General features: G+C 43.4%; 3 protein-coding genes across 5 annotated transcripts in view; 1 reads left to right on the forward strand and 2 right to left on the reverse strand.

Moving 5' to 3' along the window:
• Positions 1-8,006, reverse strand: part of LOC134468224 (nesprin-2) — a 270,548-nt gene extending 262,542 nt beyond the window's left edge. The window contains exons 1-2 of the mRNA XM_063222166.1: positions 7,826-8,006; positions 7,079-7,183 (exon numbers count right to left, since the gene is read on the reverse strand). The gene's annotated coding sequence lies outside the window, so the exon portion shown is untranslated. The remainder of the gene's footprint in view (positions 1-7,078; positions 7,184-7,825) is intronic.
• A 956-nt stretch (positions 8,007-8,962) lies between these two features.
• On the forward strand, positions 8,963-13,190 carry LOC134468595 (trans-L-3-hydroxyproline dehydratase). The gene is made up of 6 exons (XM_063222496.1): positions 8,963-9,052; positions 9,366-9,856; positions 10,134-10,303; positions 10,389-10,511; positions 10,871-11,008; positions 11,592-13,190. The coding sequence occupies exons 2-6, from the start codon at positions 9,376-9,378 to the stop codon at positions 11,715-11,717; spliced, it is 1,038 nt and encodes a 345-aa protein (XP_063078566.1). The 5' UTR covers positions 8,963-9,052; positions 9,366-9,375; the 3' UTR covers positions 11,718-13,190.
• Positions 13,191-14,376: 1,186 nt separating this feature from the next.
• daam1b (dishevelled associated activator of morphogenesis 1b) overlaps positions 14,377-22,500 on the reverse strand; it is a 176,110-nt gene continuing 167,986 nt past the window's right edge. For all 3 annotated transcript variants that reach the window (XM_063223556.1, XM_063223554.1, XM_063223555.1), the window contains 2 exons: positions 17,319-17,489; positions 14,377-16,355 (listed from right to left, as the gene is read on the reverse strand). In XM_063223556.1, coding sequence (XP_063079626.1) covers positions 16,143-16,355; positions 17,319-17,489 — 384 coding nt within the window. In that variant the 3' untranslated portion in view covers positions 14,377-16,142. The remainder of the gene's footprint in view (positions 16,356-17,318; positions 17,490-22,500) is intronic.

A 22,500-nucleotide genomic window follows, 5' to 3' on the forward strand; every position in this document is an offset into this window, starting at 1 on the left:
GCCCATGCACATACACACACTCACACACTCCCCCTTAAATATGTACGCACACTCGCACGAAGGCATGCACGCACGCACGCACGCATGCACACACATGCATGCACAAACACACATACAAACACACACACACACACACACACACATACACACACACACACACACACACACACACACACACACACACACACACACACACATTCCTATTCACATGTGCAAAGCAGTGTACACAGACATAACGACTCGTAAGTCTTTCTCATATATAAACGGAGCAATTGAAGCCATGCTTGCCTGGTTGCTAGGTACTTTCACAGCTCGGCGGAATCTTGGCAATCCATACAGTAACTTCAGGACTTAATTTTAATCTGTTGAGACTATTTATAATGCCAATGACCAAGTCATAACATGTTACTGAAGCCTCTGTGTGATGTCGCAGTAATGTCATGTAGAGTATTCATTTTCAACAAAGTATTCCAGTGTTTCATAGGTGGAACAGTGCATGTCATAGTGTCATGGTGTCACATAGGCATAGTGTTTTAAAGCAAGGAGTCTACACACTTGAAATTCTTTGTGTTTTATTCCACACCAGAGCTATGCTTCGCCTATTGAGGTTGCAGACTCCTCAATTTAAGTCATTCTAGCTTAAGGCACCTGAAAAAATGCCTGCTGAATGCCTAAGCCCTTTTTGGGAAAACAAGCCCTCTGCCTATTAAAACTTAAATATCTTAGCCTCCGAAGCTCATAAACACATGAAATAAGTTCTGACCTTCATTGTGCTTTAGGAGTTGTTCATTCAGCTCTAACATACCCACAAATTTAATTTTAAAAACCCTAAAATCTCAAGAGCCTCCATGTGTCAAGGGATATGTCGCTCCAGGTGCCTAAGGTCAAACAAAGGTCAAAACTTCCACCAGCCTATGTCTTGTACCGTAGCCTCTTACTGCAGATGGGGTCGCCGGCGGGACTATTCACTATTTGCTGAAAATACTCAACTACATCATTACAACATTGCTCTGACAGTACCGAGAGCCTTAAGTAACAGATTAAGACATAGCCATTACAGTTTTGGTGACAGTAAGGTTATAACATAGGCTCTGCGCTAAGGGGTTAACCTGGGATGTGCACAGTCTTCCTCCACAGCTGAATGTGCGTGTAGGGAGCTGTAACATGGAGGTGCGTGCCCTTTAGATGTGGTGAAGTCCTGACACATTCCAGGGCAGGCAAACTAATTAGAATTAGCTAAACAAACATGGAAGCGCAACGCCATGATGGCTAAAACAGTGAAAGAATGAATGAAACTGAGTAATCAATGAACTGAGAGACCCTTTCAATGAATGAATAAATGAATGAATGAATGATTGAATGAATGAATGAATGAATGAATGAATGAATGAATGAATGAATGAATACATGAATGAATGAATGAATGAATGAATGAATGAATGAATGAATGAATGAATGAATGAATGAATGAATGAATACATGAATGAATGAATGAATGAATGAATGAATGAATGAATGAATGAATGAATGAATGAATGAATGAATGAATGAATGAATTAATGAATGAAAGAGGGAGGGGAAATCACATTAGGTACTTTATCACTTAGAAGGTATCACATTCATGCACACGGACGTACCATAGGATGAGAGACAGAGGGAGACAGTTAGAAACACGCATAGCAGGTGCAGGGGATAGTGTCTACTATAGATACCATGGCCAACCATCTGACATCAGAGAGAGTAGACACACACACACACACACGCACGCACACACACGCACGCACGCACGCACGCACGCACGCACGCACGCACGCACGCACGCACGCACACGCACACACACACACACACACACACACACACACACACACACACACACACACACACACACACACACACACAGTTTAAACTACAATATCACAGCCAACCTTCTGACATCAGAGAGGACAGAACACTTTCTCTCTTCACGCACACGCACACACGCACACACACACACAGGCGCGCGAGCACGCTCACATACGCACCCACAAAGACAGAGAGAAAGAATGAGAGAAAAGAGAGAGAGAGAGAGAGAGAGAGAGAGAGAGAGAGAGAGAGACTGAACTGTGAGGCATCTGGGCAGCCCAAAAATAGGATGAAAGGTGATTGATCTGCGACAGTCTGACAGACAGAATTTCCCACGAAGCACAGACACACCAACCAGACCAACAATGAGGCCAGCCTGCCCAGTGTCATTACCATGCTACATAGAACACCATGTGCAGCAGCTAAGTTGGCTTCTGCAAGACAGTAGCTCATTGTATTAATTAACCCCTTTGAGCAGAGCCTATGTTATAACCTTACTGTCACCAACATTATAATGGCTGTCTTAAAGGACCAGTTTGGTCAATTTCAACATGCAGTTGTAATGCTCACACTACCCTGGACTTGTCAGTACCTGAGGTTTTTTTTTCTTCTTCTTCAGCCTTTTCCGAGATCTTGGTCATTGTAATGGGGGCAGCTCTTTGTTTACATTTCATAAAAACATTTTTATTTATTCCCAAAAACATCTGAAAGGTTATACAACATCAGCAGACAACTAGCAAACAGCGGTACCTTATGGGAAAATATTTGGAGTAGGCCGATGTTAATTCAAAAAAAAATTGTAAACAAACGCTGCCCCCATTAGAATAGCTCATATCTCGGAAAGGGCTTAGCCGATGTGGCATCACCGGGTACTGACAAGTCAAGGGTAGCGTGAGCAATACAACCGCATATTGAAATTGACTGAACTGGTCCTTTAATCTGTTGCTCTCTGTCCTGTCATATCAATGTTGTTATGATGTAGTTAAGTATTTCCAGCAAATAGTGAATAGGCTCGCTGGCGACCTCATCTGCACTAAGAGGCTACCCAGGGGTGGGGAACCGTCTTACCCCCCCCCCCCCCGATATAATTTTAATGTTATGCAGTTTCACATGAAACATGACAACATGTCTTATGGAGAGAGCTTAAAAATTACATTCGCAATACAATTAAGTTATATTTTTAGGGGACCTAGTGAAGTTGGGCTCTGTTGCAAAGGTGACCGCCTTCAATAGAGGCCCAAAATGCAGGGGGAAATCCTGGTTTGTGTTCATAGTAAGGCCCTTGGAGGACTTTATCAAATTTGAAGTGGCCCCTCAAATGAAAACTGTTCATGCTGTAAAAGTGTAAGTGCATCATAACAACATCACTATGCCATTACCAAGAGTCTTATGTGACAGATTAAGACATGATCATCAACATTATTGTGACAGTTAAGTTATAACAAAGGCTCTGCATGGAAGGATCTACCGTTTTTCTGTGTACCTACAATACCTTCCGACTTTTTTTGACTTTGAGCCACCAAACAACTTATTGTTGTCTTATTGAATAACAATGACAACAGCTCAGGTCTACTGTAAGTATACTACGGTACTAGGAATACAATGCCAAAGGCTTTCGTTGGCAGACTGCATTGCCAAGGTATTTTAAGGATGTGGACGGAGCTGATTAGTCTTGAATTATTGTGTGAACACTGTCCAATCACGGCCAAGGCCGCCACTAATTCATACCTGGAAATTCTCCAAGAGCAATGCCTCAAATCCCTAATACTGCACTTCCTCTAACTAATACAAATGATACTGATGTAAAAAGCAAAAGGCATAAGCAATTGCATAAGTTGTCATATTGTCATATTTAGAAACACGAAGCTTAAAAACACCCCTAAAAAGTTCTTCATACTAATAAAGCACCACCCCAATTATACAATGTGTTTGACAGGGCAATGTGACAACTTAAAATGTTTTTAGTAACTGAGGCCGTGTCTCAAATGCCGCACTTGTGCACTTCGGGCACTGTTTTTCAGTGCCTAGGGCGCTCACGCTGAAATTTTCGGTTGAGCCAGTGCACTGAAAGTGCCAGGATGATTTCCTAACAATGGCGGAAAAATGCAGTGCTTGAATGATGGACACTGCACGCACTAAACGGCGACCATGTTGACAATGACACGGAGGAAATGTGGCATTCAGTTCAGAAGAAGAGTTTGGTCAACAGTCTCCTAATTCTGTAAGTAATGTTGATGGGACACCAACCTTTTCATGCCCACCAAAGTATTGTATGTGTGATTGTTGTCCTTTGGGGTGAAGGACATGGAAATACAAGCACCAGACGCTGTGCATTGTAAACAGTAGCCAACTCATATTTTGGCGAGCTAATGCCATGCTCAGCCGTCACTTCCAGCAAAGGCACAGTGCATAGTGCTCAATTTTTTCCACGACACTATGCACTAAAGACCTCAGTGCACATTTGCCTTTATTGGGCAAAATACTCCTTCACCACCTGTGCTTAAGCTGCAGCTACAGTTCAGTCTACTGTCCCTCACTGCACCACTGCACCCCAACACACTGACCCTCCTCAACCCCCCTCACAATTAAGCAGCAGGTCCTTACAAGGGTCCCTTCACGAATCTCGCAGCCCCGTGTTGAGAAGAACTGGGCAATGAGGTGGGTGACCAGAGGGTAATATTTCAACCGTGTCACCAACGGCAGCCAGCCACACTCGTTGCCGTTGTGGCTGGGAAAGATCACAAGCTCTCTGTTTCCAACACGCCGCGCACGCCGCGTGTGTCCTCTTTTTTCAGATGACCGACCGTTACAGTGTCAGATGACAGCACTGGCTAGAAGCATGGGAAGGGAGGGTAGAGGGATAGGGGTAGGTAGAACTGAGACAAAGCTCTTATTTTGGGGTCGGAAGGTTCTCGATTGTCACAAAGATTCTCATTAATATAGGTCGTGGCAGTTAGACGTATTAGATTGCTAGCAACTGCACTTATTTTGTAGAGCTTTTGTCCAAAAGAGGTGCCTTTTTCAGTCTGTCTTACTTTTTGACTTACTTGACAATCTAATCCTGTGCTCTGCATTCTCTGGGGCTTTTACCTAGCTTAAGGGAAAAGCTTAATGCCACCATGCTTAATTCCTAGCAATATGAAGGTGAGTCTTGCATGATACAACAAGTGGAGAGCTCAAGTTCAAATATATTGGATGTACTCCAGAAACCTCACGACCTTTGACAGTAAAGGAAGACACGGCATGTGCTGCTCTACTGGCTTTAACTTTACTGGGCATCATGTACAGAAGGTTCTGGAATAGGGATCTTCCCAACGTCCTTCAGTCCAGAGGCAGAGGTGACAATCTGGGATTCAGAAAGTATTGTAAAAGGACCACATGGCTCACTGAGCTAAGATCAGGGGTGGGGAACCTATGTCTCAAGGGCCGCTTGCGGACTTTTCTAAGGAAACTTAGAAAATACATTTGCAATACAAGTTATATTCAGGGGACTTATAGAAGGTGGGGTCTGTTTTGAAAGTGGCTGCATTCAATATAGGCCTGCAGTGCAGGGTGAAATCCTGGTTTTTGTTCATAATGCAGCCCTCGGAGGTCTTTTACGGCCCTTGGATGAATTTGAAGTGGCTCCTCGAATGACAAAGGTTCCCCACCCCTGGCTTAGATGCTGTACCATTACAGGAGGGGCCCTAGCTCAATTCAGACCCGAGGATGTTTCCCGATCCTTCGTCATCTCTCTCCCCACTCGTTTGCTGTCTCTCTCACACTGTTCTATCTCAAATAAACGCACAAAAGCCCATCATATTTTTTGGTTTTAAAATAGAAGACCCTGCTATAAAGACCCTACTATAAAGTCCCTGCATGCCACAAACTTCACCCATACAATCTCGGAAACAGTTGATCATACTAATGAGAGCTCACAATCACCACATGCACAGCTGAGGGAAATCACCTATGTTAGAGGGAAAACTTGGCAAGGCTTGTGTTCTCTGAACCCCGGGTGACAGGTGATACCCAAGGACACCCTTTCACCCATATACTGTACTTACTTAATGTACAGAGTTAAGCTGTTGCATATCAAATCATCCCGGCAGTAAGATGGAGGTCTAAGATATTGTGGATTTTAACAGCATTGTAATGGTGTCTACAATATTCTGACAATATCCAATAATTTCATTCATAAATGATTTCAAATGTCTCAGTAGGAGGCATGTTCAAGCCAATGACACACCAATTTGATTGACTGGTGAGTGAAGGAATGGGTAGTCTAATCGATTAACTTCAACAAATAGGATACGGAGTTCCTTCCATGAACGAGAGCTAGACAGGCCCTTTGCCTCTTCCTCTGAGAAATGGGTTGACCAGTTAGCCAGACCAAAGTGTCACAGAGACTTGCAGTCGTGACAGCCAGGGCAGTGATTTGGCACACCCACTTTGGCACACCCACTGCAGTAGCTGCAATCAAAGACCCCCTGGCAGATCACGTACACCCTTTTGAACAGATTTGCTCTGGAAGTTTCCAAACAGTGGCACAGCAACAAACAGCCTGACGATGAACACTGAGGTAGGCTACACAATCCCCTCAATGGTGACACATGGACACAGGCACATTTCCATCTGACTGATGTGATTTAAAAATAATGCCGAGTCAGACTGTTGCTGAGTGAACCGTGGCAATGCTGAGCCAGGTACAAGTTGTGAAAGAGAAAGCCGACCTGGGAAACTCCTAGCCTGGCTCTCACGCAGACCCTTCGCCATCGCGTGAGAACCAGGTTAGGAAAAGCCAACTCCAATTGTCATTGTGACACAGCTCTCCACAGCACACAAGTGCACACTGCACACGACGAAATTGCATTTATGCCTCAGCCTGGCAATGGCAGCCCCAAGGAAGCAGTGCGGAGGGACGGAATCATGCTCAGGGTACCTCAGTCATGGAGGAGGATGGGCGAGCGCGCTGTGGTTAATTACTCCCCCCACCAACCTGGTGGGTTCGGGAGTTGAACCAGCAACCTTTGGGCTACAAGTCTGACGCCCTAACCACTTACCCATGTCGCCTGCAGGGTCACTGCCCTCTGATTTGGTACAGAAGTTGTCAATGAGAGACATGAAGGCACAGAATCCGACCCCTAGGATAGTCACTGCATCTTTTCTGGGGACTAAGTGCTGCCTGTGTGTGTTGAGTACAAAGAGGTATCTGTGACAGAGAGCCATGCCAGCCTTGAGTGTGTGCAGAGCCTACCTGTGGGGTGGCGTGAAGAACACAGGGCCTAGGGTGAGGTCATGATTGATCAGGGGTGCTGGAAGGATGCCCAGACCATTTAGTCATCACAAACCGCACCCAGACCTGCAAAACACAATGGAAGAATAGATGCAACTTCTCATCCCTTGCTGAAGAGGTATATTTTGGAGAGTGCATCTCGTTGACTATAAATCTGAAAGCTAAGAATGAATGAATTGGCCATTCATATCGTACAATGTTTAACACAATATCATAGTTAACTGCCATTACTGAGGAAAGCATTAGGTCTACAAATCATTCACGACAGGGAGTCATGAACTTTTCGTTTGGCGACCAAGAGCAGTCAAATAATGAGCGACATTTCGCGTTCTCACACGAAGTGCGTGTGGCCATGGACGACAATGCTCATCAGTACACATAATAAATTCCATAACGCCAGTGCAGAATGTCACAAGGGAAAGGCCAAGGACGCGAGTTGATTATTCCTACCTGACAAGCAAAACAGTGGAGGGCAACCGGTTCAAAAGTAGGAGTAATGACATTTTTAAAGGAAGACTAAATACTATGTTATATTTGGATCTTCCATTATACATAATCAACAGTGGTCATCATCACCGCACGATCACTCGCCATAGCTGAAAGATGATGCACCTACAGTAAAGACTCACCTTCATCTCATAACATTTGTGCGTCTATAAAGCATGTCTAGAGTAATTGAAGTCGTAACAATTGCGAGCAGCAACTTACATGAAGTGATGATATCTCTTGAATTTTCAATCTTCTGTGTCAGCTCGACTAACTAGATTTTGAGTTTTCGCAGAAAGTGGAGAAGCGGTATGAGAGTGTGACTCCACTGTGTTGAAATTTAACTCCACCCACCGCCAAGTTCAAGACCGATCCGGCCCCTTTGAGGCTGGAGCGCAGCTTGTACCAAGCCCGCCCGTGACTGCGCACGCTGAGGAGAAATGAATGGCGTAGCCTGCATTAGAGCGTTTGCAGGGCTCAGGTATATCCCGCCAATTTAACAGTCAAAGGCAAGATGTCTTCATATTGTTACGAAAGAAAATCTGAAGATAGATAGACTCGACACAAAGCGTGAACTAATGATTGCGCAAAGGGTTCGGATGCGTAAAGTACAAATCCATCTATCAAAAAGAGCAATTAAATCCAAAAACTCTATTCATCTGAACAGTTAATGCTCCCTACTAGGAAGTCACTGGTATAATAACCACCATGAAACCAAGAGGCTGCATACCTTTCATTTATGATCTTTCAACAGAATAGAGCCGTAGAGTAGCCTACCGTAATTATAATGTCAGAGGTGTCATCAGTAAAAGATAAAGAAAGCGTGTGGGTTCTGCATTATGTCATTTTCCTGACCCGGACAAGTAGTAAATATGGCACCATGCTCTAGTCTAAAATATTTTTACAGTGTCTTTTAATAGCGCGTCCTGCATTGGAGTGTACCCATGCTGCATGTTACATGTGACAGGTCTCAATCCCTCTGAAGCTACAGTAGTTCCTGTCCTGAAATTGTATCTCTCTGTTGACATTCAATTATAGGCCAAGCCAGCAACAAAGAATAAAAACTGACCCGTTGAACAAATCTACACTGTCTATAAACCTATCAACCGTTTACTACAATCGTATAATCTATGAATGCTTTGCGCACACATTAATTGCAGAATTATTTGATTAATGCAAGACAAAAGTGCAAACAACAAATGTTCATGTATTTCTACTTACAGATAATCTTTAAACTAATCTGACTGCGAACACATGAATGACGACTGGGCAGCATAGTGATTTAAAAAACACTGGCGCTTGCTCCAGGTCAAGAGGAGGCGGTGTCGACCAAAAGAGGGAGAACTTTGGCTAGGGACTGCGGAAGGAGCGCTCCCTGTTGGCCAGAAGCGTTTCACCAAACTTCCGTCATGTCATGTAAACTCTGAGCTCTGCGGGGTTGAAAGAAAGGTAGCGCAATCGTGGTCACTGTCTTGTTTGTAAACATCCAATTTACACGGAACTAATACATAACTATTACAGAACTATTACTCAGTAATAACTGATAAATACTTTGCAGAGGGGAGGGGTATTATCTTTCTAAGAGGCTAGTCGTGATTGTTTCCTTTCCTTTTCTTCCAATGGCATTGTCTTGTCAGCTCCAAAGAAAGGTTTCCCTCTGTCCATTATGAAATGCACTGTCGGGGAAATGTATTGCGTTTGACTTGTTGCGCACCTTTAAGACGCACAATGATCAATGCTCTGTTACAACATTTTCTTGCAGACAGAGGAAAATGGACATGCCACGTCTTCCACCTCACGATGGCTCGGTTTTGTCTGTCGTGGACATGCACACGGGAGGCGAGCCTCTGCGTATCATCACCAGTGGTTACCCAGAGATAGTTGGCGACACGGTGCTATCCAAGCGACGCTTCGTGCGTCAGAACCTGGACCATCTTAGAAAAGTGCTGATGTTCGAGCCCCGGGGTCATTATGATATGTATGGTGCCCTGTTGGTCCAAAGCGAGCTACCCGAAGCGGACCTGGGAGTCCTTTTCATGCACAATGAAGGGTACAGTACAATGTGTGGACACGCAGTCATTGCGCTTGGCCGTTACGCAGTAGATTATGGTCTTGTGAAAAGCCCCTGCTCTCCGGAAACACAGGTGAACATCCACTGTCCTTGCGGATTGGTGAAGGCCTTCGTAGAGTACTCTGATGGGAAGACGGGAGCTGTGAGGTTTCACAGCGTCCCCGCTTTCGCTTTTGCCACAGGTATATACAGTAAATACAGTTTGTGATGGGCAACCTCGATTGAGAAGCTAATCCACTGCCATATATTCCAAATGACCTGTTTTTACCTGTCCAATTAAGATAATCACCTGGTTGAGTTAGACAGGTAAAACCAGTTCCTTTTGGAATATATGGCACTGGATTGTAGGCTATCTCCATCACTGTGTATGTTCATCAGATGATGAATATGTAATATTAATGGGGGGGAAAACAAAGTTATATCAGAAACGAACCCATTGTCCATGTGCTTTGATTACAGATGTGAAAGTCACTGTGCCTGGACACGGTGAGGTTGTAGTTGACATCAGCTATGGAGGGGCCTTCTATGCTTTTGTCAGCGCTGAAAGATTCGGGCTTGACGTCAACACCTCTAGGACAAGAGACCTGGTCGATGCAGCTACAGCAGTGACCAATGCTGTCAAATCTCAGGCAACTGGAGATTGGTTGAATATTAATAATTATTAATAATTATTTCATTATTGAACGTGTTTAAAGAATGTATTGTTTTCCATAGGTGGAGCTGCAACATCCAGAGCATAAAGATTTGTCCTTCCTTTATGGGACCATCCTCACTGATGGCAAAGACAGCTTCTCAGAAGAGCCCACCGCAAATGTCTGTGTGTTCGCTGATGCACAGGTTAGTGAATAATGTCTTGCTTTAGGTAGCATTCAACAAAGGATGCCACCAAAGCACAAGGTATACAACATACTTTTCAAAAGTATTCATTTATCTCTGATGTTACACACAAGACAGCACACAGCACAAGCCAACATTGTAATTGCAAGAATACAGTAAAAACAGCAATCCTTAGTGCAGGAGACATTATGCGTGCAACAACTGAAAGTGAAGTTGTCATTTGAGTATGCGGTGATTTCCAATTACTTTCTCTTTTAACAGTTTTTATCGATTTTCGTCTGGAAAAAAAGAACACAATTACAAAAATATGGAATGTCCAATAGCTTTCTTCTGTGTCACTGCTCTTTTCGGACCTCCAGGTTGACCGCAGTCCAACAGGGTCCGGAGTGACCGCTCGCATCGCTCTCCAGCACCACAAGGGCCTGATCCAGCTCGACCAGACCAGAACCTTCAAGAGTGGAGCCACAGGCTCATTATTCACTGGCAAAGCTGTCCAGGTGCTCAAGCTAATTTACATATGTGTTAAGTTCATTATGTCTAACTGTTTAACTTAAACACTTCGGGTTTTTTTCCTTAAGACATGTAAAAGTTTTTATCTTTTACCTGACATGTTTCGACAGTGTTACTTCCGTCTTCATCAGAGGGACCCTCTGATGAAGACGGAAGTAACACCGGAAGTTACATGTCTTAAGGCAAGAGAAAACTAAGCTACTTTACAGTTTACAATGTTTGCCATCAGCAAACTTCCTTGTGTCTTTCTCGGTTTTGAGTCATTGTCCATATACAGTACATGTGCAGTACCTATTCAATTTGACCCTTGAGTTCCCTCTCTCACACTCTACTGTGTTTCTCTCTGTATTTATCTGTCTGTCTTTATCTCTTCATATGTTTAAACAAGCTGTTATTGATGTTCGAAGCAATTGAAAGGCTTCTGTATGTGAAATCTGATTATCAAAAGCATAAGTACTATTCACCAACATTTACTGAGAATAACCACCTAATGACCATTCATCATTTCGCTGCATGCATATTTTTGTTGATCACTTCTTTACTCTTGGTCTTGGTCCTCCTGTTGCCTAGGAAACCAGGTGTGGAGAGTTCCGCGCGGTGGTGGTGGAGGTCGGGGGTCGTGCCCACTACTCGGGAGTGGCCAGCTTCGTACAGGAGACAGGCGACAACCTCAGCCAAGGATTCCTCCTCAGATAGAGGCCACAACTGCTGTGTCTGTGACTTTCATTTTGCTGGATGATTGGGGAAGGCTCTTCAGTATTTATGAGATAAGAGGTCCGTGGTTGTTTTAGTGAGTAAAACTTTAGCTCCTAAGGCTAGACCAGTGGTTTTCAATCTTTTTTTGAGCCAAGGTATACCATTTCCCAAGGACAAAATGCCAAGGCACACCATCAATTATAAATAATAACTGAAAAACAAACCCCATTGACTATATTAACAATGTACAGTATCATTCTATAATTTTCCATGGCACACCAGATCATCTCTCACTGTTCCTCTGCACAGTGCTTGAAAAACGCGGGGCTAGAAGACCTAGCCATGTTAAAGGGACACTGTGAGATTTTTAGTTGTTCATTTCCAGAATTCATGCTGCCCATTCACTAATGTTACCTTTTTCATGAATACTTACCACCAGCATCATATTCTAAGTATTCATTATGACTGGAAAAATTGTACTTTTCATACATGAAAAGGGGGATCTTCTCCATGGTCCGCCATTTTGGATTTCCAAAAATAGCCATTTTTAGCTGCAAAAATGACTGTACTTGGACCATACTAGAAAATATGTGTTTATTACTTAGCAACCTTTCATGTAAAGATCAAATTTGGCAATAGGCAGCCCAGTTTTAATGAGCAGCGTAGTTGCAGTACCTTTTTTGACCATTTCCTGAACAGTGTACCTTTAATAATGACGATTTTCTCAAAGTGAAATCCACCATCTACGGAGATTGTGTTGAGGTGATCTCACGCCAAACCACGGAGAAGGTCCTTTGTGAATAGTGAAGAGCCCACACTAACCATCCAGCAAAAATATCACCACCTGCCTGCCCTTGACCTTCTCTGTCCCAATGCCAATGAATTGGACTTTGGGGGTACATGAAGTACATGCCATACTAATTACTGGTGGGGAAACTGATTGTTTAAGAAGCTAAATATGGGAACATCACAGAAACATTCATCAATAACTTGTTGTGAATCAGACACTTGTCGAAGTTGTTTAAAATATTCACTTCACAAGACCAAGTTGGCAATATAGTCCAAATGTAAAGCCTACACTAAAAAAATCTTGGATCAGTTAACAACTTCATTCTAGACATTTAATAGTAACGTACATGTTGACGCCATCTGTTTTTTTTCTGGTTCATCTTTGTCACCTTTGTTGGTCATTGTTTTTTTTGTAATGCGTTACTGTACTGTACTCTTACTGTGCTGTACTATTATAGGCCAAGTGTGAAGGGCAGACATTTGTCAAAGAGAAGTAATCCAAGTAAAGGAAGTAGTGGAGAGATCCCTTTATAAATGCCATGGTTAAGCTACTCTATTGTAAACTGACAAAATCAAGAATTTATCCAGAACTCAGTTTTCTTAGTCATATATGCTTGTCTGTTTGTTTGTATTATCTTCAAAGTTATAAACTTAAACTGACATAATAAAGAGCTGAATGCTGAATCTGTCTTTTTATTTATTTTTCAAAAATTTGATAATTTGCGTATTTCAATCGTTTCCATGACAACTAGTATGAATTATTTTATTTATATGAGTGTGAGTTGGCTATTGCCATTTCAGGTCATATCAGTGTCACCAACCCTAAGTGCACAGGATGAATGCAAGACATTTTAGACAAAACCACAGCCATGAGAGCACTGCACTAAAAGCCACAGACCACTAGAGGGTAGCATTTCATATACGTTGGTCATCTGAGCTAGGGATAACACATTGATCATTCACACATAACACAGTGATTCTCAAACTGTGGGCCCTGAAGGTATTCCAAGTGGGCCGTGAAATAATTTTCTAAAAATCAAAATGATATTTGTTTGTGTTGTAGTTGACAATTTATTTGAGTTTTGTTGTTTATGTGGTCAGAGGTGGTCCCCGAACATTTCTGAAAATTTCAAGTGGGCCCCGAGTTAAGAAAAGGTTGGGAACCCCTAATTTAACATATTCATTGCAGATTCAGGTGTTTCAAATTCTGGGGAAGAACATGGAAAGTCAAGTACATCTGCAGCATAATGATCAATCTTGTATTCAGTCGTGTATTTGTGCAAACGACACACGTGCTGTGTCTCGCTCTTGTGCACTTCTAGTAACCAATACGCCATACACCCTGAAACACGGTGTATGAAGTACAAAAGTGAGTCATCGGAGACAAAGAAATAGTCTCTCATGAATAGTGCTCTGTTGTCTGCAGAAATTACTGACAGTAAGATTCAAGTTTTAAGCCAGAACGGTTAGATTGCTATATAACTTCAATATTTCATATTCATAAAGGCTAGAGTTGCATTGGCAGGAGGTAGGAGCAGACGTAGTCTGATTATCATCGACTTTCAAATCTCTTCGAGACTTGGTCTGACCAAGAGCATAACAATTAACATTTCCCAAACGGCCTCCCTTGCTTTGTTAATGGTTGTTTGCTTCCCAACAAAGTGGTAGAAGTTCCCATATTTGCGGGAACTCAGAAAGTACTTGCATTGCTCTTGACCTGACTAGTAGCAACGCAGAAGGTTGTTGCGTCACTAGGAGGGCACGACCTGGCTAGAGTAGATGATGTTTCGTTCTCCATTTGTGTAGCTACAAGACCTGGCTCAAACTGCCCACTGCTTGTCGCAACGAGATAAAAACAAGAACACTGAAAGAGTTTTCTGTTGTTTTATTTGTGTCAGATCCATTGTCATCATGAAAGGCCATTTAAATTACTGTAAAAAGTCCAAATGGAGTTTCCCTCTCACTGTTAAAGAACTTTTTTCTTCTAAAACACTAAGAGGAGTGGATAGAAAGGACCCGGGGGAGGGCATCCACGGGGTATGAGAGCTGATGGTGGTTGTAGTGGTGGTGGTGTATTGCATTGATTTGGTTATAGTACTTATTCTGTCCTTAAATAAGTCCACCTTCGTACAATATTTCTTCTTCCTCTTCTTCTTCTTCCTCTCCTTCGTCGGCGAAAGAGTGTGGTAACATTGAGCACATACGCACTGTAGTGTCCTGAATTAACACTACATCCCACCGTAGCCAAGACGCAGCCGAGTATAAAGACATACAGAAATACTAAGTTTGTGTGTAGTCTTATAGTGATGTCGGACACCCTCCAAGGTCAGAGACAATTGAATTCTTACACATCCATTCTACAGTATTCCAGAGCCTTAGTTTACATTTACATTAGTACTAAACAAATAAACAAACAAACAAACAAAATCAACATATAAAAAAGGTCCATTTCTGCAAAGTCAACCCAAAATATGGGCTTTTTTTCTTTCCACAGATTACACATTTAACTAGCCTATGTAAAAAAAAAAATCAAAAACAGAACAAAAAAAAGATGCATAAAGTATGGCATGGCCACATCCTCTTTCATGTGGCAATATTAATATCTGTTTATACTGTATACTCAGCGTTCTTTACAGGAACGTCTGACAGGCATGTTTGAATAGAAAAGATTCAACCAGCAGCTCAGTCAGCTGAGGTCCAGACAGGAATAGCACTTCCGACAGTCACTGTGTGTGTGTGTGTGTGTGTGTGTGTGTGTGTGTGTGTGTGTGTGTGTGTGTGTGTGTGTGTGTGTGTGTGTGTGTGTGTGTGTGTGTGCGTGTGTGCGCGTGCAATGTGTGCTGTGCACTTCTGACAGTCTGTGTGTGTGTGTGTGTGTGTGTGTGTGTGTGTGTGTGTGTGTGTGTGTGTGTGTGTGTGTGTGTGTGTGTGTGTGTGTGTGTGTGTGTGTGTGTGTGTGTGTATAATGCGTGCATGTCTCCCGTTAAGTGTTCCCAGTCAAATCGGATTTGACTGCAATATCTTCAGGCCAGAAATCCAGCAGCCCTTTTATTCTCTTGTGGTGCGCCAGCACGCTAATCATCAATCTTAATCTTCTCAACGGAAGACCTGCATCAAATAATAATGATAAAAGGTCTGTCTCTGTGGGAGCCATCTTGTAAACAGATGGCTGTAGCACTTTTAAACTTCTGCCAAGTGCCAAGAGGGCAAGAGTCTGAAACATCTCTGACTCAACTTTGTAAAGTATATATATTTTTATATAAGTATATTTATATCCGTTGAACGCTCCTTGGCCAGGCACTAGCGCAATGCTTTTGCTGTTTGCAATGGAAATCCTGAGACGCCCAGTCCAAAAAACAAAAAAACAAAAACAAAAATCGAGCATCACATTGATGAATGTGCTTTCAATACTCGCCACCAGGTGGCAGCAGTGTCCCAAAAATATAATAATAGTTTACAAAAAAAGGAAAATCTTGAGCAGGTTGGAGTGGTGATGAGTGGCAGACAGAAAGCCTTTGACGGAGCTGAGTGACAGGGTAGCACGAGGTGACCGTTTGGGCTTGAGGAGAGGGATTCTACTGTAGAGCTGTGTGTGTGTGGCATTTTGTTGTTTGTTGTTTCTTTTGTTTGCTTGTTTTAGAAGTTGAGCTTGGTGACGGGGCGCTCGCGTTCCGTCAGACTGTTTTGGCTGTTGATCCGCCGGCGGTTGCGCTTCATCTTGGACAGGTCCTTGTCGAACACCTCGCCCGAGCGCAGCGCAGACACCAGGTCGTCAAACTCCCCGCCGCCGTCCTCCCCGCTCTCCTTCGCCTTGCGAGCCTTCCTCTCCTTGTCCCTCTGCTCCTTCATCTGCAAGACAGAAACATCACATGACGTTACACTTAGCTCAGAACGAGAGAAAGACAGAAAGAAAGAAAGAAAGAAAGAAAGAAAGAAAGAAAGAAAGAAAGAAAGAAAGAAAGAAAGAAAGAAGGAAAGAAAGAAAGAAAGAGTTCAGAAAGTGCTGACAGCTACAAATGCAGACAGTTTCACAAAATGCTGACGGATGCATCTATGTATAATCACGCCACTGTGCACAAAGTTAATTCATTCCGAGTGAGGAGGGAAGGCCTTGATATTCAAGGAGGAAAACATGTTGTGTCCTGTCCTGGTTTATTTTGTCATTTTAAGGACACTGTCCTTGTTTTGGGTATTTTCGTGACATTGAGCTTAAATGCCCTCACTGCACTGCACACAAAAACAAGGTCTGCCTGTAAACCATTTTCCCCTTTGAATGCACCAAATGATAGAGGAGGGGTTTAGCGGAACAGCTGATGGCCTTTTGTTTTTAATGAGTTTCAACCGAGCCAATGCTGTCGAGGAAAAGCATCACGTAATGCCACATTCTGGCCCAGAAAGAAAGGGCGTTTTTTTTCTATCTCTCTCTTAATGTCCTGCTCCAACACACACTGCTTTTTGGAGTATAGATAGGGATGTGCACTGGTGCAGTTCGAAGAAATCCTTGTCCTTGGCAGCCAAGCACTGACACCAGTGTGTGTGTGTGTGTGTGTGTGTGTGTGTGTGTGTGTGTGTGTGTGTGTGTGTGTGTGTGTGTGTGTGTGTGTGTGTGTGCGCGCGCGCGTGTGTGTGTCTATTACTACAGTACCTGCACCTCCATACATTCTCTGTGTGTGTGTGTGTGTGTGTGTGTGTGTGTGTGTGTGTGTGTGTGTGTGTGTGTGTGTGTGTGTGTGTGTGTGTGTGTGTGTGTGTGTGTGTGTGTGTGTGTGTGTGTGTGTGTGTGTGTGTGTGTGCGCGCGCGCGCTCCAGTACCTGTGCCTCCATGCGTGCTCGGCGCTCCTCCTCCTCTTTGCGCCTCCTCATGTTCTCGTTCTCCTGGCGCGCCTCCCCGAAGCCGCCCAGGAACTGGTCGAAGATGCCAAAGAACTCGTCCGGCTGCATCTTGCCGTCCTCCTCCCCAAAGTGCTTCACCGCCCGTACATACTGCACAGAGAACAGCAGAGAAGAAACCAAGAGTCAGTACTACTGTGATGCATTCAAGATAATAGGAAAAAAGGAGGCGCACACAGGGCTTGTGTGAAAAAGTGTATTAAAGCCGAAATTTAACAACATAAGTCTGAGGTTTAGCTGGAGAAACAGACTTTTCGGAGCTAGTCCATTCTCAATGTCTCCAGTAGGAGTGCTGCACGGACCAAGCAATACACGGGTGTTAAGTGCAGGTGCAGACGCCGACCTTGGTTGGTCTTTTGTTACCTGAACCCAGGGAGGGGACAGGGCCCGTTATTGCCATGAATCAGCTCCATTTGTCAACCAAAGTGCTTCACTGCCCTCCATAGGCGTGCACAGATAAAGACAAGGTGGTCAACCCACCCGCCCACATCGCATCGCTTGTACAGTACTCGCCTACTCGCCTCGCTGGTACACATTGGCATTCTATGGACTTCATTCGCTGAGCGAGTAACTAGTAGCAACGTGTGTGTACGGCCCTTATATGCAGGGGCCCCCCATCCAGCCATACAGTACATCTTCAGAAATTGCCCTGCATTTACTCTCTCAATACTATTTTTTTTACCTTTTCTAGTTAATTTGCAAGAAATATATACAGATGGAAACAACTGTGAAATAATCCATTTTTTGTATGTATGCTACTAGACACCTTCATTTCCTTCGGGATTAATAAATGTTACTCTACTCTACTCTACTCTACTCTAATCGTTCCTCCCAGAGGGCTTCTCAGTAGTCTCCGGACCCCTGGGTGCCCAGTAGGGGTTAATTACAAGGCCGAGGCACAGGAGGCCTAATAGGACTGATACCTACTCAGCCTGCCCGTCAACAGAAACAACACAACAAGCAAACACACCAGCACGCATACACAAACACTACTAACGCACACGGTAGGCTCCATAAAAGGCAAAGTACGCCGTTTTAAAAAGTCAAAAGTGGGGTCACGTGATGTCTTCTGAGTGAGCGGTCGCCTTTAATCGACCTCCCGTCTAACAGTTAAATATCTTTCTTTTTGACCGATCAAACCACTACTTTTGAAGATATTTCGATATAACATTATGTCCGGAACAGATACTGCAACTTCTCAGCGACAAACAACGAGGGGCCGTCGTGCTGAACCAAAAACAACCACGGCTAATTCGGAGGTGGGTGAAGATGAACAGGAGGGAAACATGGCTAACGCTATTGCCCAAAGCGTGACAGCTAAGATCAGCGCCCTTATGGACACTAAATTCGCCGAACTTCAGGTCAATTTGAACGCTTTATCAAGCCGTATAGACGATAACAGTAAGAGACTGAGTGAGGCTGAGAACCGTGTCTCAGAAAATGAAGATCGGACGGTGTCCCTGGAGACCAAAATTGCCCTCCTAGAGAAAAAAGTACAGGACTTGACTACCCGTGCGGATGACATTGAAAACCGCAGTCGTAGAGACAACATTCGCGTTATTGGTCTGAAAGAGGGCACTGAGGGGAACCAGGCGGTGGAATTCTTCGAAAGCTGGCTCCCGACTACGCTGGGGATAAAGACCAAACGCGGGGTTATCAAGATCGACAGGGCACACAGGTCTCTTGGGGAACGCCAGCCAAATTACAACAGACCGGTAATCATCAAACTCCACAACTCCAGGGACAAACGAAGAATTCTCGCAGCGGCAAAAGAGAAGGGCGAGATCATCTGCGGCAACAACAAGATTCTGATTCGCCAGGACTTTTCTCAATCGGTGAGGGAAGCAAGACGCGAGTTTAATGACATCTGCGAGGAGATGCTTGAGAAGAAGATACGGTTCCGGATGCAATACCCCGCCACGCTCTTCATCACAGTCCAAGGGAAAGAACACTCATTTAAATCACCTCCGGAGGCTGGAAAGTTCTTAAGCAGGTGTGAGTTCCCGACGGCCACGAGAGAAGACATTGAAGAAACGGCGTGATGGTGGTGAGGTATAATTATTATGGGAGTGCCTTCTTACCGACATTTGATTTTCAAAAATATTTTGGCAGTCCTGAATGGCCGAATATCTACATTCGCTAAGTAGACTCTTAATGGTTTGATTATGTGCACTACAGTGACTGTTTGGACGGGAGGGATGTGGAGGATTTTTCTTTTTTCTTTTTTCATCTCCTTCATAGACAGGGCAGTTGGGAAATGCTTCCTAATGTTGGACTGATCTTTCTAAGGATTGGAGGCTTACCGTTTTGCCTCACTTGTCCCATTTATTCTAAGATTGTCTTTTGTGTTGGGTGGGGCTTGTTCTTGGGGCATGGCTCAGCATTTGGGGCTGGTGTCATATTGACAGCTTTAAATAATGTGTGTTTTTTGTTTTGTATGTTAGGCGCTGTATTTCCCCCCTCTGTTTTTACCCTCTTTATGTTTGGGTCCTCAGTGTCTCGCAGCAATTACCTAATAATATTTTACATATTATCTTATCATGTTAGTGCATTTACAATTGTTATTTGGTTATGAGTGATGTTAAAGTAATCACACTCAATGTCAAAGGCATCAACAATGTTGTTAAACGTCAGAAGATACTCTCCTTTTTAAAAAAAGAAAAATGCCAAATAGCCTTCGTCCAGGAAACCCACCTCTCTGAATTAGAGCATTTAAAATTACGAAGGAGCTGGGTAGGTCAGGTATTCCATTCCTCATATAATTCCAAAAGTAGGGGGGTTGCTGTTCTCATACATCGTTCATTACCTTTCACCTTGGAGAAAAGCTTATCTGACAAAGAGGGACGGTATGTGCTTATATCTGGCTATCTATATGGTGAACTTATTGTTCTAGGTTGTGTCTATGCTCCTAATAATTACGAAGCATCCTTCCTACCAAAACTTCTTGCTGATTTGGCATCATTCTCCTCCCCACATATGCTCCTTGGCGGGGATCTGAATTGTGTGCTCTCAGAGTTGGACGTGTCTTCTCCTCGCCTTACATCTTCTTCAAAAAGTAATAGTCTGCGTGAATTTCTAAAAGATTTAGATTTATTTGATGCATGGAGAGTACTTCACCCCCTCGATCGGGATTACACTTTCTTTTCTTGCCCTCATCAGGTTCATTCCAGGATTGATTACTTCTTTTCCTCAAGACAATTCCTGGGTAGAATACAAGATTGCAAGATTGGTACCCAATCTTTATCAGACCACGCACCGGTAGTTATAGTCATTTCCCCTCCCTACAAAGACCCATCAACCTATCATTGGCGTCTGTCACCGGCCATGCTTAGCAGCAAACGGTTTGTAGATTTCATTACAGCGCAATGTCAGTTCTTTTTTGCTGAAAATAAAGCTCCAGAGATTAGCCCTTCAACGTTATGGGAAGCCGCAAAGGCCACCATACGTGGGGCCATTATATCTTATACCTCAGCGCAAAAAAAGGAGGCCTTAAAGAGACAATTAGAATTAGAAGAGGCTTTAAGAGATATCGAAACTCAATTTAAGCGCACACCAAACAGACACTTAGCAAAAAAAGTAGAGGCAGCTCGCTCAGCACTTAATCAAATATTAACCCAAAAAGCAGAAGCCCAAATATTTTATGCTAAGCATAGACTGTTTGAGTCAGGCAACAAGCCAGGTCGTTTGCTTGCCCGTCTGGCCCGTGGAAGGGTGGAATCCAATATTATCTCCTCTCTTCTAGATAAACATGGAACTAGACATTTTAAGTCAACGGAATTGAACAAGCTCATGAAGTCGTTTTATGAGGAGCTTTATAGCTCAGATTGTGTTGCTTCATTGGAAAATAGACGAAAATTCCTTGATAAGATACATTTCCCATCCCTATCGGAAGATCAAAAAGATATGTTATGTAGGCCTATTACTGAGGAAGAGGTATCAGACACTATCAAAACACTCCAAAGAGGGAAGGCACCTGGCCCAGACGGCTTTGGCCCAGACTTTTATAAAACATTCAGGAAAATAATAGTGGGCCCCCTTACAGACATGTATGTTGACAGTCTTGAGAAGGGTTGTCTTCCTCCGACTCTAAACTTAGCACACATCTCTGTTCTTCTGAAGAAGGGAAAACCAAATGATATGTGTGGTTCTTACAGACCCATTAGCCTTATATCTGTAGACAGTAAACTACTTTCAAAGCTCTTGGCAAAAAGGCTTGAGAATTTGCTTCCAATTCTTATAAACCCAGATCAAACAGGTTTCATACAGGGCCGCTACTCCTCAAGCAATGTTAGGAGACTTTTAAATATTGTTCATTCTTCATTCCAAAATAAACAAAAAACTCTAGCTATATCATTGGATGCCGACAAGGCGTACGACCGAGTTGAATGGCCTTATTTGTTTGACATTATGGAACGGTTTGGCCTTGGTGGGAATTTTTTAAAATGGACCCAAACTATATATCAGGCACCCAGAGCCATCGTCGTAACCAATGGGCGACGCTCTGAATCCTTTCCAGTGGCTAGGGGAGTCCGCCAAGGGTGCCCTCTTAGCCCTCTTCTTTTTGCCTTGGCCCTAGAGCCTCTTGCAGAGGTCATACGTTTACATACTGAAATAAAAGGAGTATATTTGGGAGACATAGAACACAAAATTGCCCTCTATGCAGATGACATACTTTTGTTTGTTTCATCTCCAGCGTTATCCATCCCTGCAATTATGAATACTTTTAGTGAGTTCAGTTTCGTGTCAGGTTATAAGATTAACTTTAACAAGTCTGAGGCTATGCCATTAGGTTGCATGACTAAATCTGATGTCCCAAACAACTTTCCTTTTAAATGGTCAAATTTGGGTTTCACATATCTTGGAATTAAAATCTCACCAACTCTTTTGGATCTATGGAAGCTTAATTTTGCACCTATACTTAGTGCAGTCAAAAAAGACCTGGAACGTTGGCATAACCTCCCTCTATCTATGTTTGGACGAATTAGTCTCATCAAAATGAATGTACTCCCCCGGTTACTTTATCCTTTGCAGATGCTCCCCCTGTACCTAACAAAAAAGACTAATAAGGATTTAGAGAGGGCAGTGTCCAAGTTTATTTGGCATG

Source organism: Engraulis encrasicolus, chromosome 18, assembly GCF_034702125.1.
Source record: "Engraulis encrasicolus isolate BLACKSEA-1 chromosome 18, IST_EnEncr_1.0, whole genome shotgun sequence".
Taxonomy (NCBI): Eukaryota; Metazoa; Chordata; class Actinopteri; order Clupeiformes; family Engraulidae; genus Engraulis; species Engraulis encrasicolus.

Bases quoted from the DNA above. Each gene is read 5' to 3' on its own strand.
- LOC134468595 (XM_063222496.1), top strand. From the start codon at position 9,376: ATGGACATGCCACGTCTTCCACCTCACGATGGCTCGGTTTTGTCTGTC. The intron at 10,304-10,388 runs GCAACTGGAGAT...TGTTTTCCATAG, and splicing joins CCAATGCTGTCAAATCTCAG to GTGGAGCTGCAACATCCAGA. The intron at 11,009-11,591 runs GTGCTCAAGCTA...CCTGTTGCCTAG, and splicing joins TCACTGGCAAAGCTGTCCAG to GAAACCAGGTGTGGAGAGTT.